General features: G+C 34.5%; 5 protein-coding genes across 9 annotated transcripts; 2 read left to right on the top strand and 3 right to left on the bottom strand.

Annotated features, from left to right (window-relative positions):
* The first annotated feature begins 1,891 nt into the window (after positions 1 to 1,891).
* Positions 1,892 to 7,789, top strand: LOC145937120 (tyrosine decarboxylase). 2 transcript variants are annotated; one of them, XM_083039990.1, is made up of 4 exons: positions 1,892 to 2,058; positions 2,918 to 3,143; positions 4,407 to 5,857; positions 6,477 to 7,789. In XM_083039990.1, exons 2-4 carry the CDS (start codon positions 2,943 to 2,945, stop codon positions 6,481 to 6,483), a joined length of 1,659 nt encoding a protein of 552 aa, XP_082896116.1. In that variant the 5' UTR covers positions 1,892 to 2,058; positions 2,918 to 2,942; the 3' UTR covers positions 6,484 to 7,789. The 2 variants fall into 2 exon arrangements, with proteins under 2 accessions (XP_082896116.1, XP_082896115.1); XM_083039989.1 differs by having other exon boundaries at positions 1,892 to 3,143.
* Positions 7,790 to 8,863: 1,074 nt separating this feature from the next.
* Positions 8,864 to 10,408, bottom strand: LOC145937056 (peptidyl-prolyl cis-trans isomerase H). The gene is made up of 3 exons (XM_083039844.1): positions 10,205 to 10,408; positions 10,019 to 10,138; positions 8,864 to 9,529 (listed from the first exon to the last, which is right to left on the bottom strand). Exon 3 carries the CDS (start codon positions 9,507 to 9,509, stop codon positions 8,955 to 8,957), a length of 555 nt encoding a protein of 184 aa, XP_082895970.1. The 5' UTR covers positions 9,510 to 9,529; positions 10,019 to 10,138; positions 10,205 to 10,408; the 3' UTR covers positions 8,864 to 8,954.
* Positions 10,409 to 11,889: 1,481 nt separating this feature from the next.
* Positions 11,890 to 15,493, bottom strand: LOC145937072 (uncharacterized). Its single transcript, XM_083039873.1, has 2 exons — positions 15,423 to 15,493; positions 11,890 to 15,299 (listed from the first exon to the last, which is right to left on the bottom strand). Exon 2 carries the CDS (start codon positions 15,009 to 15,011, stop codon positions 12,177 to 12,179), a length of 2,835 nt encoding a protein of 944 aa, XP_082895999.1. The 5' UTR covers positions 15,012 to 15,299; positions 15,423 to 15,493; the 3' UTR covers positions 11,890 to 12,176.
* Positions 15,478 to 21,171, bottom strand: Pmi (Transmembrane protein Pmi). Of its 4 annotated transcripts, XR_014425469.1 has the most exons (5): positions 21,076 to 21,171; positions 19,976 to 20,193; positions 19,551 to 19,888; positions 19,396 to 19,433; positions 15,478 to 15,487 (listed from the first exon to the last, which is right to left on the bottom strand). XR_014425469.1 is itself a non-coding variant. In XM_083039875.1 (3 exons), the coding sequence occupies exons 1-3, from the start codon at positions 21,096 to 21,098 to the stop codon at positions 19,602 to 19,604; spliced, it is 528 nt and encodes a 175-aa protein (XP_082896001.1). In that variant the 5' UTR covers positions 21,099 to 21,171; the 3' UTR covers positions 17,570 to 19,601. The 4 variants fall into 4 exon arrangements, 1 of the variants encoding a protein (XP_082896001.1); XR_014425470.1 differs by lacking the exons at positions 15,478 to 15,487; positions 19,396 to 19,433 and adding an exon at positions 17,570 to 19,341; XR_014425468.1 differs by lacking the exon at positions 15,478 to 15,487 and having other exon boundaries at positions 17,571 to 19,433.
* Positions 15,644 to 17,500, top strand: LOC145937073 (dehydrogenase/reductase SDR family protein 7-like). The gene is made up of 6 exons (XM_083039874.1): positions 15,644 to 16,001; positions 16,160 to 16,303; positions 16,393 to 16,612; positions 16,679 to 16,763; positions 16,862 to 17,022; positions 17,103 to 17,500. The coding sequence occupies exons 1-6, from the start codon at positions 15,843 to 15,845 to the stop codon at positions 17,294 to 17,296; spliced, it is 963 nt and encodes a 320-aa protein (XP_082896000.1). The 5' UTR covers positions 15,644 to 15,842; the 3' UTR covers positions 17,297 to 17,500.
* Positions 21,172 to 21,470: the final 299 nt, after the last annotated feature.

Raw genomic sequence — 21,470 nt, 5'->3', positions numbered from 1 at the left:
TCGATCGAAGAAACATTAGGAAAAAAGAATCGATCCTACGTAGGGTATAATGGAAACGATATGGCTACCGCAAGGTCGTCTGAATCTCAGTACTTGTTGGTGAAATTACGTTCGTTTTATTATTAAAAACATTGAACATGCAAAGGGAAGCTAGCTTCGATCGATCCTATAACAATGATTATCGAAAATTGTAAGTCACTGATAGTGGAAATAAATGAGAAGCTATAGCAACGATTAAATATAAAAGATTGTGAGTCATTGATAGCGAAAATATAAATGAGAAACACATCTACTAATTTCTATCGTATAAACATTATACGTTTAAAGAGAATTCGTTCAAAAAATATGTTTGTATAACACGATAATATATTATTCAATTATTGTATGTGCTAAAAGATTAAAAGGCTTAAAAAACGCTTAAGAAGACAACGCGTAATACTAATTCATTAGCCAACTTTATATAATTATATTATATAAGTGATATAATTTATATTCACGGTTTTATTTGTACTCAGTAAGTCTAGCTGATTTTTTATTTGTTCAATTTATGTATAATATCTAAGTTTCTATTTAAAAAGTTATCTCTTTCTTTGTATCAATTAGCAGTAATGCAATCAGGGACCCGGACCGAACCGGAACCAAAACCGAAAACCGTTCCATAATCGTTTTTTTTTTAGTAGAACCGAAACCGTAAACCGTATTGAAATTCTATTAAATTTATAACACCGAAACCTTAACCGGACCGTTAAATTACTTTCGGTTTACGGTTCTTTTAGATATTTTTTTCTACTTTTGCGCAAATGACGGAAATGTCACGATAACTGCCTGCTTGTAGTGCAGTACAATTAAAAATAAATTATTTTTTTAATGTTCTAAAATACATGTATTATCGCAATAACGATAGCTGTGAGGATAGTATGTTTTCATACAGAGTCTTCAAAATGGAAACGCTAAAATATTTCGTAAACAATGCATATTAGAAAAAAATGTTTCAAACAAGGTCAAGGTAAACTTAATTTTTTTAAATTGAACCATATTCTTGTATAACTCAATTAGTGTTTTGCAAAGCTCTCGAGATAAGCTACAAGAATATGCAATGGGGGATTCCATTTAAAAAAATTAAGTTGACCTTGACCTTGTTTGAAACATTTTTTTCTAATATGCATTGTTTACGAAATATTTTAACGTTTCCGGACTATTTTGAAGATGTATATATATATGTATATATGTATATATATAATATAGATACATATAGATATATATTTTCATATATAATATAAAGTGTTGTTTATTTATATGTCATAAAAATTAATAATAATTGTTTAAAGTAATATAATTTAGAAATTAATTTAATTAGAAAAACGAAAAGTAAAAATTTTAAAAACCGGAACTGTAACCGAAAAAATCGTAATTTAAACGGTTTCGGTTTCCTGTATTTATCAAAAAACCGAAACTGGAACCGGAATAGTTATTAAATATTTTATTAAACCCCGTAACCGAAACCGAACCCTAATTTTGTTTCGGTCCGGATCCCTGAATGCAATATAAAAATATTAATTTGTTATTATTTGTTTTCCTTAAGATTTCCTTCTTAAATCACATTCACGTTGAAATATATTGATGATCCGTAATTAGGCTGCTGGGATCAGATTAATTAAAAATAATCACTGATGATCTAAAACACATTATAGGAAGGTACTCTCGATTAGAGAATCACCTCTTTTATAATTAATCTTTATATAAAAAAATTAATTTCATTAAATTTTCTCCCTAGTCTGTTCTGTCTCGCTCTCTCTCTCTCTCTTTTTTTCTCTCTCCTCACCTTAATTTTATCTGCGTGATAGCAGGGACGTATGGAGCCGAGACGCGCATAAAACTGACCGGCGCTTCGGCAGGTGCTACTAGTCTCTCGTCTGACGTGGTTCGCGGCAAATGTTCGATACGTGCGAGGAAAAATCACGCGGCACTCGAGTTACGGGAACGAAAAATTCGCGCGACTGAGGGGGCCGATTTTCCGCCAAAGTGGAGCGATTTTTCGAGCGGTAGCGGAAACAAAACGTGAGTGAAATCAACGAACTTGTACGTCGAGGCTCTTCAACGTCGTTTTCGCCATTCATTGCCTCGACTCTTTAAAAAAAAAGCGATACGACTTTTACTTCTTAAAAAAAATCGTGCTTTAAAAATTTGAATTTATGTACGTAAGAAAATTTAGTATAAAGAATCGACTCATCTTTGTCAAAGTTTAGTGATTTTTCAAGTCACAGCAAAAGGGAATTGTGAGATCAATGGGCTACATCGATGGTTCTGTTCGCCATTCGCTTTTTGTCTCGACTCTTCAAAAATTGCGTCCCGAATTATATTTGTTTATATTACAAAAAAATTAAATAAGTTTTATTTATTGAAGAAATGAATATAAATTAAAAATAATGGAAACTAACGACAGGAGGTAATAAAAACACACGATTACATCTTTACGTTTTGAGATGACGGAATATTCTGGAATTTAGATATTCGTAAATATACAATATTAGCAGAATATATATGGTCTTTGTTTTTGCTCGAAGTTACTGTAATATTTATGACGTGATACCTCGTGTGTAATTAATTCAATGCACGAGCATTCCACGACATTACTTTCATAATACTTTCGCGGATTATTATTAGATGTATTCGCCGATAGCACATTTCCTTTTGCTCGAAAGAATTAATTCGCCGCGAAGAATCCTCGTAAGAGCACGGAAGAATTGATCTTTTTCTAAAGCAAATATAGAAGGATAACAGGCGCACCAGCGTGTTGATAGAAATGTTAAAAAAGGTCACGAACACACGCGATGTATAATCAGGCGTGTTTAATCAGGCGGGCGTTTGCTCCGCCTGCCCCGGCACGCATTTCCTTACGAAAATCGCTACTTTTCAGCCGAGGGGGGTTTTATTCTGGCATCATGAACATCGATGAATTTCGTGTGCGCGGTAAGGAGATGATCGAGTACATCTGCGAGTATATTCGCACGTTGGACGGTAAAAGGGTGACGGCGAACGTCGATCCCGGCTATCTGAGACACCTGATGCCGAAAGAGGCGCCTTTCAAGCCGGAATCATGGGACGCCATCATGAGGGACGTCGACGGCAAAATAATGCCTGGAGTGAGTTACCTGTTAGCGATTGTAGCCGTCGATTATCGATTCCCCTTCTCTCTCCCTCGCCATTGATTTCAACCCCTTCCTTCCCCCTTCCGATATAAATAATATTCGTGAAAGAAAGAAAAAAAAAGAAGATAAGATTCTATCACCTTGTTGTTCTCGCTCTCGTCTGTTTACAAAACTAGTGACATGACATTCGATAGATAAATCGCATTTTGCATTAATGAAAAGTTTGTTTCATAGATGTACCCTTTGAAAAAGTTGAACAAAAGTTAAGGTCGAGTGCCGTGATATAAAAACGTATATGATGCAACGTGTATTATGTAAACCATGTAGGAGTACGATTAGTAGGAGTACAATAATTTTAACCAATAATAATTTTCACACACAAATTATATGCATGGCATATATAATATTTTCATTCAAAATTTAAAATATATACACTGAAAGAATTCTTTTAGAATTTACCCTGAAAATTATGGTAATCGTGGGATAATATGGAAAGAATTTTATGAAAAATTTCTCTGATTAATATTTATCACAATAAAAAATAATATCTATCACAATAAAATATGTTTGATTAATTTTATTCTGTAGTTTAGTAAAATTAATCAAACATGTTTTATATTTTATTGTGATAAATATTAATCATAGAAACTCTCATAAATTCTTTCCATATCATATTGTCCCACGATTACTATAATTTTCAGAATAAATTTTAATTGTAAGAGAAAATTTTCTCTGTGTATGTTTAAGATGTAAATTTTAAATGTTTAATGAGAACTTAGTCGATGAAAAGTTTTTACTAAAAATAAAAATCATAAATATCTCTCAATATCAGAATTAACATGATATTTAGAGAAAGACAAAATATAAGTCTTATAGATTAAAATTATCAAATGTGATAGAAAAAATTCTTAAAAGTAAAAGTAATTTCAGCGACAATGTACATACAGTCAGCTGAGTATTCAACCGGTTGAAAAATTGAAGGACAACAGCAACGTCACAATAACGTTCCGATTTTTAGTTGCGAAGAAGACAACCGGCTTCGAGAAATGATGTATCGCGCGGACTTTTTCCGCAAACTCTGTTCCGCAAAGTCCGTTCTTAATCCAATGCAATGTTTTATCGCGGTGACAATGAAGTTGTTGCTGTCAACCGGCATTTCCGTCATTTATCCCATTCTTTTCATGGATAAATCAATTTCAAAACATAAAAGTAGGTTACCCGACTTATGCTGGTATGTGAAAACAATGCTTTTTGCAGATCACTCACTGGCAGCATCCGCGATTCCACGCCTACTTCCCGTCCGGCAATTCCTTCCCTTCGATCCTCGGTGATTTGCTGTCAGACGCGATCGGCTGCATCGGTTTTTCGTGGGCGGCTAGTCCAGCCTGTACTGAACTTGAAACCATCGTGCTGGATTGGTACGCTAAAGCAATCGACTTGCCACCTGAGTTCCTGTCTGAGCAGAAGAGCGGCGGTGGCGTGATTCAGGGCTCGGCCTCCGAGTGCATCCTAGTGACGATGCTGGCAGCGCGCACGCAAGCAATTAAGATGCTGAAGGAGCAGGAACCCAATACGGAAGATTCGGCGTTCCTGCCGAAATTGGTGGCCTACTGCTCTACGGAGTCGCATTCGTGCGTTGAGAAAGCAGCGATGATCAGCCTGGTGAAGCTGCGGGTGCTCGAGCCCGACGAGAAAGCCTCCTTGCGCGGTAAACGGCTCGAATCGGTGATCAGGGAGGACGTGGCGAACGGCTTGGTACCCTTTTACGTGTCTACCACTCTGGGCACTACCGGTTCCTGCGCCTTTGACAATCTCGTGGAGATCGGGCCTGTTTGCAAGCTGCATCCCAACATCTGGCTGCACGTGGACGGCGCTTACGCTGGTAACGCCTTCATCTGTCCGGAAATGAGACCATTCATGGCCGGCATCGAGCACGCCGATTCCTTCAACACGAATCCGAACAAGTGGTTGCTGGTGAATTTCGATTGTTCCTGTCTGTGGGTGCGTAATCGAATGAAGCTCACGTCGGCGTTGGTCGTCGATCCGCTTTATCTTCAACACGCTCGCTCGGGAGAATCGATCGACTATCGTCATTGGGGCATCCCGCTCAGCAGACGATTTCGGGCGTTGAAGCTCTGGTTCGTCATGCGATCGTACGGTATCAGCGGTTTACAGAAGTACATCAGGAATCATATTAGACTGGCGAAGCGATTCGAGGCGCATATGAAGAAAGACAGGCGCTTCGACATCCTTAACGACGTGCGGGTCGGCCTGGTGTGTTTCCGTTTGAGGGAGAGCGAAGAAATGAATCAGGAGCTGCTGGCCAACATCAATGCATCCGGTCGGCTGCACATGATACCGGCTCGTGTAATGGGCAAATATGTCCTGCGCTTCTGCGTGACGAAGGAGGACGCGACCGAAGAGGATATCGATTATGCGCTCAACGTGATCGAGGAACATGCCACGGAAGTGATGCTGGCGCACTACGAGGGCACGGAAGATGAATACAGAGCGAAGGGTCCAAAGAGTCCGGCAGCCCTCGACAAGAAACTCGTCCGAAAGTTCAGTTTTACCAGGAGTGTTACCAGAGACGTCTACAAGAGATCCATCTCCAAGTCTAGTCTACACGATGGTGCGACGCCCATCATGGTCGTCGATGACAACTCGCAGGTCGATACCATCGACGATGATCGTTTCTGCAATAGCAGGTAGTGCTATTTTTCTTGGCGAGTATTTAGCGTCCATCAATATCAAAACATTATTTTTTTCTCTCTTTATTTTTTCCCTTTATTTTCTTCTGTCTTTCTCTCTCTCTTTCTGTGTTTATTTATTGTTATCTTTAGTGTAAATTATGATGTTGTTTTTTTCGTCTTTTTTATGATAAAATAATTCTTGAATAATATATAATATATAATTTATACACTGAGAGAATTTTCTCTTAAAATTTACCCTGAAAATCATGATAATCGTGGGACAATATGGTATGGAAAAAATTTTATGAGAATTTCTCTGATTAATATTTATCACAATAAAAATATTTATATCTATCACAATAAAATATAAAACATGTTTGATTAATTTTACTAAACTGCATAGTAAAATTGATCAAACATATTTTATATTTTATTGTGATAGATATTATTTTTATTGTGATAAATATTAATCAGAGAAATTCTCATAAAATTCTTTCTATACCATATTGTCCCACGATTATCATGATTTTCTGGGTAAATTCTAAGAGAAAATTCTCTGTGTAATTTATATATAATATACAGATCTTCACAGACTTTTTGATGACAATAATAATTAGTCGCATATTAATTTTAGATCGTGACGATGTCGATGACGGTCCCCAGCGCCGACTCGGGACGACGTAGATGATAATAATAAAAAGGGCCCTCGTTACACGGCCGTGTGATGCGGAATTGCGACGGCCCGCCGTCATCAACTTATTGATTCCCGAAGTCGTGTTTGTCGACAAGGACCGATTATTATTGATGGCATCGCCACGTAAGTGTTTAGTCAAGTAATTTGTCTTTGATCAAAAATTTGTGGATGCCATGCGAGACGATTGTGAACGATGAATCGATCGTATGTTCTTTCGAGCACGAGTGATTCTTCGTGGCGACATGTATCAATAACACATGCAATGTTGAGCCAAAAAAATTTGCGATATAGCGTGAGAGCATATTTTAGACAATTCGTAATTCGTGACAGAATTTGATTAAAAAGAATAATTATAAATGCACATCTATATATAATTATATACATAATTATAAGTAAAAAATATTCGATTTAATATAAAATTTCTCTTCTTTTTTTATGAAAGTTTTTATATAAAGATAAAGATTTATTATAAGATAAAGAGAATACTATATTGAAAATATAATAATTATAATTATATAAATATATTTGAAGATATAGATAGAATTCTGTGGTACGTAATACAAAAATTTTGTCTCGAGTTATGAATTATTTAAAATAGGCTTTAGAGGCGACTACGCGTATAGTTAACGTATAGTCGTGATTTATTTTGATATATACATTATATATATATATATATATATATATATATATGTCTGTATAGAAGAAGCAATAGTGAGATGAATCATTGTACATATGTAACATGTGATAATGACTGCCGATGTATGTACGGACTCCAATAATTTTATATAAAACGCTGGTGAGTAATATATAAAAGTATATCGATCTCAATAAATTTATGCGTGAATTAACAGTGAACTATACTGGTCTCGATATATACTATGAGTGTATCAGAATTACATTTTCTCCCGTTAATACTACAGACTACGCAAAGGGAGATGCGTTATAATGCTGATACATCAATTACTTTATATTCAAAAGGTACTTAATTTTGCATCTCTGATGTAAATTCTTAATTTCTTTGATCTCAATTAAAGAGAACTAAACAACTAATAAAAAGTATTATTTAATATTGTGTCATAATCGATTATAAGTTAACATGACTAACATTGTGATATTCAATGTTCTATTAAAAAATCCCAAAATTATAAAATACATTTGTAAAATGTACATTATAGCTTTCAGACACTATGTAGTGTAATAATAAAATTATATTAGAATTTTTCGGACATCGTGGATATAATCAATATGTTTGTATAATTAAATCATATAATTGACTGGACAATTGTATGACCGGTATCACATCGATCAATGGAAATAGTTTAATTTAAAAATAATTGTACATAATCCTTACGATATATAAGAAACAAGCGAGAAAGTTATGAAATAAAGTTTGGAGAAACACATAATATTTGCAAATTCAAAGATTTACAACAATTGTAGATTATTTATAGTTTCGTCGAATCGATGCTGATACAAATATATAAATGTATATGTATAGACAACTCTGATGATTTATTTTAATTTAATTAATTAATAATTAAAAATCAATCTCGATTCATAAAGACAAAATTAAAGAATTACTCGAGATTACATTACTTTATAAATATGATATGTAGAGTGATTATAAAATATTTATTTCATATGTACAGATGTTAATAATAAAATTAAAGTTCGTAAAAGCTGAGTTTTTTTTTATATTCACCCATTTATAATTTTAGCTAATAAACATAAATTTTGTAAACATTTATTTTTGATAAATCTTTGTTAGTCAAATACGCAAATATTAAGCTGTTAAAGATTATAGTATACTTACAAATGTATATTTTGGATGTAATAAAGTAGCAATTTACTAAATGTACTAAAAAATGTTGCTTAACATGGTTTTTATTTAATTCCATTGTGAATGTTTTCTTCTTTTGATATATTATATTTTATGAAAATAATAGCAAGAAAATGCAATAATGTATAAAATAATTAAGTTTTTTTTCAATATAAGTTATAGACATTATATATCTTAAAAATGTCTAGAAATAAAAAAAAAGAAAATTAAAATAAAATTGTATATAATTGACATTTTATACATATAAATTATTATATAAATGCTGTAGGCCTTTTTAAGCTCCTATATGTGGAATTAAATCATTCAAGATAAAAATCAAGACAAAAATTCAAAATTGTACATAATAATGAATTAGAAAAATAATGTATATAAAATTATTGCATGAAGCAAAAGAGAGACTGTGACCTCTCTTTGTATATAATTCCAAATATATACATAATGTATAAATATATAATAGTAATTTTACATAAAATACAAATTTTATTTTTATGAATTGATATATATATTTTTTAGAGCAGGCACGTACAATTATAATAATATCAATAATGTCATACAAATATAAATAAATAACATTACTACTACATCTGTCCACATTGAGATATCGTAACTGGAATTTTTGGTTTATTATTCGGTCCAGTGGGCACATTTTCCACTTTTCTCATGACGAGTAATCCATCGATTACTCTGCCAAAGACAACGTGTTTGCCATCCAAAAAGTTACACTTGGCACACGTAATGAAGAACTGACAGCCATTGGTATCTTTGCCGCTGTTGGCCATAGACAACAGACCGGGAGAGTCGTGCTTCAAAGTAAAGTTCTCGTCCGGGAATGTTCCGCCACTGTAGATACTCAATACCCCGGTACCATCGCCGTTGACGAAGTCACCGCCTTGTATCATAAAATCCTTGATCACTCTGTGGAAGATGGCACCTTTGAAGCCCAGCGGAACTCCATCCTTCCTGTATTCACCAGTGCAGAACTGCCGGAAGTTCTCCGAGGTCTTCGGGCATACGTCCTCGAACAGCTCGAAGATCATACGACCTATCTCCGTGGTGCCTACCGACACGTCGAAGAAGACAACCGGGTTGTTGGGATTTCGCAGCTGAGCCTGAATCTGGTTCCACGTAGGCATGTTGCTTACGATATTCCTTTCTGCAGGGGTTATTATGATCCACGTCATCCACAAAAACTTCCAGATGTTTAATCCAGAGAGAAATATTCCCAATTCGTGGAATATTAGCGTAGATAAATATAACCTCAACGATGTCACGTGCGATTTCAGGATATCTTTTGAAATTAACTCTGCAGCGTGTAGTTCGCGCAGAACGATAACTGGTTAAAGAGCGTCACCAAGGGATGAGCTTTGCGTTATACTTGCGCGATAATTTAAACGTATATTACGCTAAACACGTCTCTCGACGAGACGCGGCGATATACAGCGTTCAATGGAGGTTAACGTTTTAAGGTTAAGGTCTTAGGATGCTAATTATTTCGATAATTTGAGGCAAGTCCATCGCGTTAAGTGATACATACGGATATTATTGTAGAACAATTAATAATAAAAAGTGACGTAAATGCGTTTTCGTGCTCGAGATATTTTGTAAATAAACATCGCAGTGGTGCTCATTTCGATTATCTTACCTTGCTCGGTGAGGAATGCGATGACAATTTCGGCGATCAAACGCAACTTTATATCCTTTCCTCAAACTGTCCTCGGTATAATCGCAGCGAGACGACTCGGGACGATAAATACACCTTCGTCTAAAAATTTCAAACGTAGAAGAACGTGACGAAACTCGACAACTGTTTATGAAAAACTGCGCCTACCGGCGACGACACGTGATTGCGCGCGATTCTCGTTTCCTACAACGTGTCCAGGGTTTCTCTCGAGGGAAATCCGTTTCGGCCATCACATTTTCCGCACCACGCTTCTCTCCTCTTGATTTCTTTATCTTATTTTAGTGACACACTGGTTTTAAATGGATTTAAATAGTTACGTCGGAGAGAGTGTGATACACGCGCAGAGAAGAATCGATGAATCGTTTAATACGAAAAACGCAGCGACGTGACGTATTTCTGACGTTCGATCCTGCGATTGGTCAATTTCTACATGCTACAAAGTCTTTCGCCGCGTTCCACTTGGAGCATCGCGATCGCCAAGTGGACCGTAGATAACAAATATTAATTAATATAATTATTAATGACGCACAAATTATTTGCTCACACATACGACGAAATTATTTTACATAAAATTATTAATTTTTTTAAATGTAAATGTTTACTTTTATATATATTTATGCTTTTTAAATTTTGTTGTATTATATTATATTTTTACATTTATTTTATACTTTTTTTTTGTTGCTCCTAAATTACCAACTTTAATTATAATTTTATGATACACAATGATACAATGATATATAATAGTGAGATGCAATTAAACGCATATGAATAAATAATTAATATATATGTGTAACAAATAAATAATGATTTTATAAAATAAAGTACATTTTATTTTCTTATTGCACACTTCATATTTTACAGTTTCTGTATCATTCTACTTGGATATGACTTTTTGTTGGTAACGTAAGTTGCGCAAACAGAAATATATATAAAACTGTAACACATGCTGCGCGGATTGCAGATCTTATTTATTTTTTCACGATATGTAGCTTTTTTTCAAGAATGTATTATACTTGTATTATACATATATATATATATATATATATATATATATGTATAATACAAGTATGTATATACTTGTAATAATGAACATTACAAGTTGATTTCATACATTTAGGTAATATATATATATATATATTACCTAAATGTATGAAATCAACTTGTAATGTTCATTAATGTCCTGGGGAAAGCGAAGGACATATATACCTTGTTCTATCTATTAGCAATCATTAAAATTTCATTGGCCTACAAATATGAAAAAATTAAACATAGAGATAAGACAATGTAATCATTCATAAATAATAATTATTGCAACATAATAGTATCTCTTTATAAACAATAATTTAAAAAAATAGCATTTAATTAAAAGTCTATGATTCATGTCTTTCTTTTACAAAAAAAAATATTTTTTCTTTTCACCAGAGATATGTTAAATTAAAAATGTAAAATATGATTAAAATTTATATATTGGATTTGATGTAGCTGTAATTTCTTTTGACATAAAAAAAGATATGCTAACATAATATGCTTTTGTGTTTACAACACTTGTTTATCTGAGACTATCTAAATATTTTTATAGTTTCTTGTTTGACATATCCATGTTAAATTATGATAAATTATATTTAAAACCAGTTTTCATATTTTTATGGTAAATATTTAATATTTAACTTGTGATGAATCGTTAAATGATATTTTAGACAAAAATATAAATAAAACATAAATTGAAATAAAAATTAAAAAAAAAAATGCTATAATTAAACGTTATATATGTATTTTTTAATTAATTAAAAAATACACATATAACGTTTAATTATAGTATTTTTTAAATTAGATTAAATATATGTATCTTATATAATTAACTGAAATGTATATTTTTTGTAAACTAAATATGTATGTCAACTTTGTAACAAATGTACATAACATTATATCTCTTCAAAAATTAATCTTGTTTAAAATATTACACATAACATACCTTATAAATAAATTCTGTGCGATTTGAATTTCTCGACAAGACATTATTGTATTTGTCGTATGTACACTTGTTACTTTCTACAGAGTCGCATTAATAGCATGTGCAATATCACAAGCAATGCAATGAACAGCAAGGTAACGGTGGTAATTATATGTGAACCTTAATATGTTCTTTCAACATATTTTTGTCAGCAAAAGTTTCTTCGCAGATCTCGCAAGTAAAATCCTCTCCATCATCACTGTCAGGCTGATGATACTGTACAACTTGGATAACGTGAGATGTCCCTTCCTGAGATGTTCCTACTAAAGTGTCCTGCTCATCCTGGTCTCTTTCCTCTTTTAAGGTTTGCTGAGTCATTACGTCCATAGGTATATCTGCACTGCTCACTTGTATGATCTGGCTGGAATAATTTTCGTGACTTTGGGGATTCGGTATCGCTAGAACAGGTAGCGATTCGTTCTGCTTCGATATTATATTTAAAGTATTGTTCTGCTTAGAAGATTGAATTAAGTGCATCGTGGATATATTGTTTTGTCTGATCGTTTCATCGAGTGCATTGTCCACGGATTCCGTCGACACGATGTGCGTCGCGTCGTTTTGCTTATCCATAGCAATCATATTGAGAGAATTCGGATGAGAATTCTGATCCACTTGAAGTACGTGAATATTTTCGTCTTCTTTGCCTTCCACGATGAACCGTATGTTGCCGTGCTTAAGCTCGGATATCGCTATGAAGCCATCGTTACGTTTCTCCGTGGTGACCACGACGTAGGCGTTGCTCTGCTTCTCGTTCATAACATGCAAATCGTCCGATTTATCAGATGTATCGGTGATGGATAACAAGGCTTCGTTTTGTTCCGTCTTGGAGATGAAATGTTCCAAGTTAGTTTGCTTTATCCGAGCGTTGCACGACGACGTCGACTTTGGTTTCTTCTTCGTTGGCTTCGACTTCGGAGAGGCGTCGTTGTTAGTCTTCGCCTTCGCCTCGGCTATCATCTGATCCGAATGCTTGACGATGTGCGCGCAGAGCTCGTCTCGGTCTTGATTAAGAGCACCGCACAAGGGACAAGGATACGGAGGACTGGTCGCTTCCGTCTCGTTCTTACCAGCGGCGTGAACCCACCGAACATGTTCGCGCAAGACTACCTTCTGATTGAATGCCCTCGTGCACAACGGACAGACGTGCGGTCGCTCTCCGGTGTGGATCCGTTCGTGCTTCCTCAAGGTCCCGCCATCCCGGAACGCTTTCCAGCAAAATCTGCAGCCGTACGGTCGCTCGCCGGTATGCGTACGATTGTGTATCAAGTATCCTTGGCGAGATGAAAAGGTCTTCGAGCAGGTGTCGCATTGAAAATGCGCCGGACTCCCAGCGTGCGTTCTTCCGTGCTCCCAGAGACCTTGTCGGGACACGAAGCACTTTCCGCATTCGTTGCAAGTGAACGGTGAATCTCCAGGATGTGCCGACAATCTGTGTTCGTCCAACTCGTTCTGCTTCTCAAACTGCGAACCGCATACCTCGCACGAATGGGTCTTCTTTCGGTGGATCCACTGATGGCGAAACATCTTCTGCTTGGTCGTGAACTTCTTTCCGCACTCGGAACAAGCGTGCTTACCCCACTTGTTGTTGGGCACACCTTGCTCTATGTTGTTCTGCATTATCTTCTTGGCGCAGGTGGTTTGATGGGTCGCCAGGTGATTCCCATCTTGAAACTGCTTGTCGCAGTACTCGCACTCGATCGGCATGTTCCAGTTTTTGGAAGTGTGAATCTTCTCGTGAGACGCCAACGCAGTCGCGCGTGTAAAATTGATTCCGCAATGCTTGCACGTGTACTGCTTATTACCGCTGTTTGTTTCGACTTCTCCGTAATTTTTTCTGTTCGCGTTATTATACGAAAGCGTCTCGACTTTGACTATTCCGTCCGGAGTATTGAACGAATTTATCGATATATCGTATTGTTGACTGTTGTTGACCGGATTATTTTGCTCGGTGTACTCGCTGAATTGCGTCACTTCACCATTAGGCATTACAGTGAATTCCTGCAGCGTATCCATCTTCTCCTCATGATTCGATATTGCGGTAACTGTCGATTGTTCGTTATGAAAATTGTACGACGAGACCGGCCATTGAACTTGACACACATCATAATTCTGTATAGATTGAACAGACGAAGAGGATGGCATCTGAGATGTATTTTGCGAATCGGACGCGTTCTCCGACCACTTCCTGAACGTTTCCGCTGATTGAGACATATTGTTCCCCTGTGACTGCATGATCGCTCGTCCCGCGACGTATGTATGTATCTTCATATGATTAGATAAGCTGGAGGGCCTCTGAAAGTCCGAGCCACAGATGGTGCATTTGTGGGGATGTTCGACCTGATGTACCTGCAGCATGTGTGCTTGCAAACTGCTCTTAGAGCGAAACAAATTGCCGCACGTTCTACATGCATGAGGACGATCCACCTGATGACATACCATATGATTATTCAGGTCGATCTTTCTTTCAAATCTCTCTCCGCAAACGGTGCAGGATAGCTTAGACATTGTACATACAGATCGATGTTCAACCATCTCTTCTTGGGTAAAGAGACACTTACAGATCGGACAGCTGATTTTCTTGTTCTCGAAGCATGGATACATACCGCCCAATTGACGCAAGGCTTCCACAGCCATGGACTCGTCGTCACCCGACGTGTACTGCTGCTGTTCCTCTTGCTTGATGTACATCGGATACACCACCTGATTCTCATCCTCTTCGTCAGACTGTTCCGTAAGAATTTCAACAGTCTCTTGCGACTCAGCGATATCAGTATTGTTAGCGTTATTGACCGGGACGTCCGCAAGTTCCTCCTGGAGGACGCATTCGTCGACGCATTCGACAGGTTCGCATATCTCCTCGTGAGATATTATATTCTCTTGTATGGCATCATGCACACCGTCGAGAGGAAACGTCACGTACTGCTCGCCCTCGTGAGTTTCCATTTCATTCGCCGCTCACTTACGTTCCGTCAACATTACAACAACGTAAGACGTATTATAACATGCACGAGGTAACGGTCGAGGAAACCTAGTTTCACCTCAAACTGAGTCTTGTAGGTTAAGTTGGGACCAACGGTTGCCAGCAAGTCAGGTTGTCGTGCATTCGTGTTATTACGTATAGATTATAATATATTTATATTATTACGCCACGATTATCATAGACGATTTGCAGCCAATGAATAAAATATATTCTCTCCTTCGTTCCGCGAGATCCAAAGGTCCAATATCGTCCTGCACAGAAAGAGAGATGTACTTTTATATACGTTTTATGTAATATATTTTTTTTTTTCGTCATTTAGAGATCCGCGCGATAAAATCGTGCGGATAGATTATTAAAAGAATTATTCCAATTACATTTCCAGATGAATCAAACAAACACTGTACGGGCTGTAAACTGTAATACTGCGAGGTTATTTGCAAAGCACAGTCAGCACAGAGCCCCGCATCGGGTACTACCTGAAGTTGTGCGATAACGAACGCCAGAAAGGCAACTGAAGCGAATAGACAACGAAATATCCCTATCAACACGCGACGAACTTCATATTATTTGACTTGATGAGATATGAAAAACAATGTTTTAGAGGTTATACATCTCTCTCTCTCTCTCTCTATCTCTCTCCCTGCCAATGACAAATTATACATCGATGATAATACTGTGTGGTTAAAAAATAAATACAAATATAATAAAGACATTCTTTTAAATTTGTAACGGATTAGAAATTTAGCTAAACGCGCACATAAATTTTGTCATTCGTTCGAAACTTGTGATATACAATGAACATAATGCGAAGGCAGGACAAAACTATGGGAGGATGGTACATTATATCCTTGTTGATTAAATTATTTGGTTTTCCACTGACCATTCCTTTGCTGGTATTTGACTTTATCAACATTATACGTCAAAAATGCAAAAGAGCAACTCTTAACAGCAAGGTAATATATATATATATATATATATCTTTATATTTCAAGAGAATAGAAAATGGAATTATATGAATAAAATATCTCTTGATATATATATTATCTTTAACAATTAAAGATAATATTCGAATATTTTTATAATTATATACATATTATTTAATTGAATTCAGGTGGTAATGATAACTGGCGCTAGTTCTGGTTTGGGAGAAGCTTTGGCTCATGTATTCTACTGCTGTGGTTGTAGAGTCATCTTGGTAGCTCGCAGAAAAAATGAATTAGAGAGAGTAAAAACTGATTTGATGAAGTCTCATAAAGTAAGTTCTACAATATATAATAAACTTAATAGGCAACTTATTTTAATAGGCAAATATATAGAATATCAATCATTTTTTAATCTTTTCAGACAGTTCCAACTCATCCACCCATTATTCTGTCATTGGATTTAACTGATATTAATAACATGAAAGATGAAGTGTTAAAGATTATAATGGTACATGGCAGAATTGATATTCTAATAAATAATGCTGGTATTTCATATAGAGGCAAAGTTATTAATACAAATGTTGATGTAGACGTTAAAATCATGCTGACAAATTATTTCTCTCAAGTTGCATTGAGCAAAAGTAAGTGTTTCGTGTAAAAGAAATTCTAATGCTGTAACAAATTCATTATTTATTATTGATTTGCAGTTGTTCTTCCATTCATGATAGAACAAAAGTCTGGCCATATAGTTGGCGTAAGTAGTGTGCAAGGGAGAGTTGCTATTCCATTTAGGTATTTAATTATGGATCACAATATTGATTATTTTATTTTCGATATCAATTATTAATTAAGATGGTTTATGTTCATACACAATATTTGCAAATTTTTAGATCTGCGTATGCTGCATCTAAGCATGCGTTACAAGCTTGGTATGATTGCAGTAGAGCAGAACTAGTGGACAAAAACATTAAGTTCACCGTCATTAATCCGGGGTATATTAAAACATCACTTTCTCTTAATGCTTTAAAAGAAGATGGAGAAATTTATGGATGTTAGTAATTAAAATATTATAAATACTAAATTAATACTTAATATTTTCTATTTGATTCTGATATTAATTTTTTAATACAGTGATGGACGAAACAACTGAGAATGGTTATGATCCAGAATATGTAGCTGAACGTATTTTAAAGTCTGTATTGTACCAAGAGAAAGAAGTTACTATTGCACCATTTTCTCCGAGAGCTGCTATAGTACTTAGAACTTTAATTCCTTCACTTTTCTTCTGGATTATGCAAAATCGTGGAAGAAAACAAATAAGATAAATAATTTTATTTAAATATTATTTATTAAAAATAGATTAATTGATTATTTTTTATTTGTGAGATGGATTTATGTGTAATATATATATATATATCTCTTTTGTATAAAATATCAAAAAACTATCTTAAAATATTAAAAAGTTTTAATTTATAATATGGTATTGTAATATGAATTATAATACGAATAAAAAATATATATAATTTCAAGTAACTCTATGAGTGTATTATTTCTAATATCTTTGTACAATAGGGAATAGCAGTTAAATAAGATACATTATTCAAAAGTAGATTTTATTTTTGTGGTAGCCACTTCCTAATTAGTGGAATATCTTTACATTATGTACACAGCTCATTATTATGAAACTAATTGAATCTGACACTGAGACGTTTACACGAATGTGCTATCCATCTCTTAACATCAATTCACAGAAATTCCATTATTTTAAGCTTTAAATGATAAGAATCCATTTTAATTATTTTTTGTTTCATGTTGCTTTTATTATTTTTAATATAAAAACAATCTCCTATAGACTATTGAAAAAGGGATAGCGTATGTATATAAATATTTTATGTAATTTCTAAAAGTGATTGAAAAAGAGAGAGAGAAAGATGGCACATCCACATATATTTAAGGTACTATGCGATATATTATTAAAATGATTGTTTACTTTATATTGACACTTCATTGAATTTTCTCTATTTAATGTAAATAGTATAAACTTACTTAAAATATAATAATTTTAATAACCTTTGAAAAAGAGAGAATGTCTACTGTAATATAATCTATTGTCATGAGACTGATTTAGCCATTTTAATTTGCAAAATCCTTGTATATATTGATCACACATTTGTATGGTTTTATTTCTACTCTATATAATGAAATAGATTATGTGTAAAAAAAGTATATATAATAAAAACTATGTTAAATAAAATTAAATGTGATGTTAAACTTCATCAAATGATTACACATACTTTCATGTGAAAATATTGATATTTTACATAATACGTAGCTGCATTATACATATAAATGTACAAAACATTTGATGCATATTGATAAGTTTTACATATTTGTAAATGATTTTTTGCTCTAATAATAGCTTTTTATATGTGCAATGGACTTTTTTTCTCTAGAATATTTCATTAATATTATAATCTAGTATATTTGGGGAAACTAGTAGAAATATAAGTTTTTCTGCGCTTTGTGTATAAAATATAATTCTTCAGAATGAAATCCAAATGGATTTTCAGATATTGATCTTCTTTGCCTTTTTTGTGCTATATTCATTGCATAATAATATATTTTAAAATATATTGATTATCATTTTAATCTTGTTTGTAATACTTATCGTTAAAACATTGTTAAAATAATATTTAGAACTATATACACTGTTCATCTTTTGCGCCCTTCTGTCGATGTACATATAAACGAGGGAAGTTTCTTGTTCATGCAACTACAAATTTTGTTATGTGAAAAGAGTTCACATATTGTATAATGTACAGGAGATTTTTAGCTTTTATTATCATCAAACATTTACAGGAATGTATGTGACATTAACTTCTATTTGATAGGACTAATATAAATGATAAAAAGTTTTATACGCGCATTTGTGATGAAAAAGATATATATCTTACTCTACATATTTATGGTTAATAAAATAATCAAAGCTTAAAAAAATACATTAAATTTTTATAGTTAACTTATTCTTCTGATATTATACCATTTCAACATAGATTGTTCTATTGGGTGAGAAAATCTAGGCAATATACCCTTTGACATATCATATGTACTGTGTGTTTTTTTATTCTCTCTCTACCTATTTTATATTTACAATCTAAAAATACATAATGCTAAATCCATATATACCGTTGCAAATTTCATAATTCTAAGAACACTTATGTCAATATCTTTTTTTTTCCTCCAGTACAGAGACTGCACATATATATATATATATATATATATATATATATATATGGCTTTTGCAACTTTGTAATACAGTAATCTTTCACAATTTTTTCAAGGTGGAGATCAAAGAATAATGATGTAAAATCTTAAAGAAATGACATGCCAATGTAAAAACTTGGATAAAATTTGGCTTTTGTTATTTATGTAGTTTAGTCAGATCACATAAGCAGCACTCACCTATGAGTAGCATCAAAGAATATAAGTCAAAATGAGAAATAAACATAGAGTTTGCATTCTTATTAATTAAAAGTTTTGATTCACTATTGTGAAACTTAGACATAGTGTGTGGCTCACCTTATTATTTCATTCTGGCTTAAGACAAAACCTATGCCAGTAATAACTCTTTCACTTAAATGCCTGGTACACTCTCCAGGCGGTAATGCTGAGGGCTGCCAATGTAATAGTTGTGTGAAGAATTCGTCTCCTTGTATCATCTTTCCTTACAAGAAACGTGGGAGACGAAGGACCTAGAACAGCTAACAGCTCTACATGTGGTAATTTGCTGGTATCAGTCTCTACTTGATATTGGCAACAAGGATCAAATTGCCAAGAGACTGTATATAATCCACAGGTTATGACTGCTGTAAAACCTAGTGGACCACAGATGTATGGCCGATCGCCCCAGAGTAATCCTTAAAAAAAAAAGCATACGCACACATTGTAAGATATATTTATTTCAATAATTATATGCAAATAATTTTTATATAGATTAAGCAAACCTGTGACGATTGCGCCAAGACCTGACAATGCAGCAGTCTTGTGAAGACAATTTCCCACTGCTATCCATCTAGAGGTTTCATCACCTAATTTCGATGGTTCGATAACAATTAAACTGCATTCTGATTCCAACGCTCTCTCTAACTCATATTCAAATGTCTCATGAGCATTCTCACTGTCATATACTTCTCTGATAATGGCAACATTAGAGGACTCATCTCTATAAAAAAAGAGAATATATAAATTATTTTTATTTATTATTATCTACTAATATCGTATTCTTTGAAATAATTCCACTATTACATTTTGCAATATATCTGTGTGGGCAAAATTTATGTAATTCTTACGTCAACGTGCCAAAATTATGCATATCTATAACTATAAAATTTCTTTATAACAAAGTTCGAAAATTCTTTTGTGTAATAATAAGGTTAGTTTCGTCTTTCGATTATTGCTTGCGGACGTATATTAAATAGATGCAATGCATATATTATATATCGAGTGCTGCATAATAAACAATATTAGAAATCCTAATGTTTTCCGGGATTCTTTACGTTTGTATGTTATGTAAGACATCGATTAAGTTAATCAATGTTACATTTGTTTTAGTCGTACAAGTACGCGCTTCACAAGACCGGTGAGACCAGCGTATCGTATTTTTATTTCGGCATCGTGATTCAATAGCGATTAAATAATAATAAGAAAAACATATATGTATAAATATATATGTATATACATATATGTATCTATATATACATATTAAGCTTGAACACGAACGACAGCGAAAGTGACAGCAGTTTATACGAGCCGCTGCAAGGAAGCGTGGATACAAATGACGACTAAAAATAGTTGCTTTCTCCATTTCGCGGAATCACCTGGGCCATAAATTCAAGGATCTAATGCTCGTTGAAATATTTAGGATCGGATACACACGGTGGCGAGAGATTTATTGTTATGAAGAAGATAAATCCGCGACACAGACCGCGCTGACTTTGAGGTTAATTTCGTTTCGAGAGACGCGGAGACGCCATCCCCGATATTCTCGTCGTCCGAAAGATGTAGGTTCTTACAGACGGTGCGGAAAATAATTCGGCATACGAACCTGTCACCAGCTTCATCTACCATCTTCACCGTCGATCCCGCAGATACTGAAACGGCGGTCTGCACGGACCGGAAGAAACAGCATGACTCGTCGAACCGGACGACGCAAAAATCAGCTGATAGAGGGCCTCGTCACTCGTGCGACTCGAGTAGTAGTTGTTGCACTTTTAAACTTTCTCTTGAGCACGGCAGTACTTGAAGTCTTGAAGTTGAAGGCCAAATGGCGGTACTGACGGTAAGAGCCGCGTTCCAAGTTTCGATGCAAATCCGCATCGAATAACGTTCGGAAAGGTAAGTGGCTTGTTTTTCCACAATTGAATTTGTATTGAATTTGTATTGAATTTGTGTTGGGAAGCGCGAAGCGTTGTAACAAAGTCCTACTACTTGAATATAATG

Source organism: Prenolepis imparis, unplaced genomic scaffold (genome assembly GCF_030444845.1).
Source record: "Prenolepis imparis isolate NDT839.2.m4 unplaced genomic scaffold, iyPreImpa1.0 SCAF_6, whole genome shotgun sequence".
Taxonomy (NCBI): domain Eukaryota; kingdom Metazoa; phylum Arthropoda; class Insecta; order Hymenoptera; family Formicidae; genus Prenolepis; species Prenolepis imparis.
This window is presented reverse-complemented; position numbering and strand designations above follow the sequence as displayed.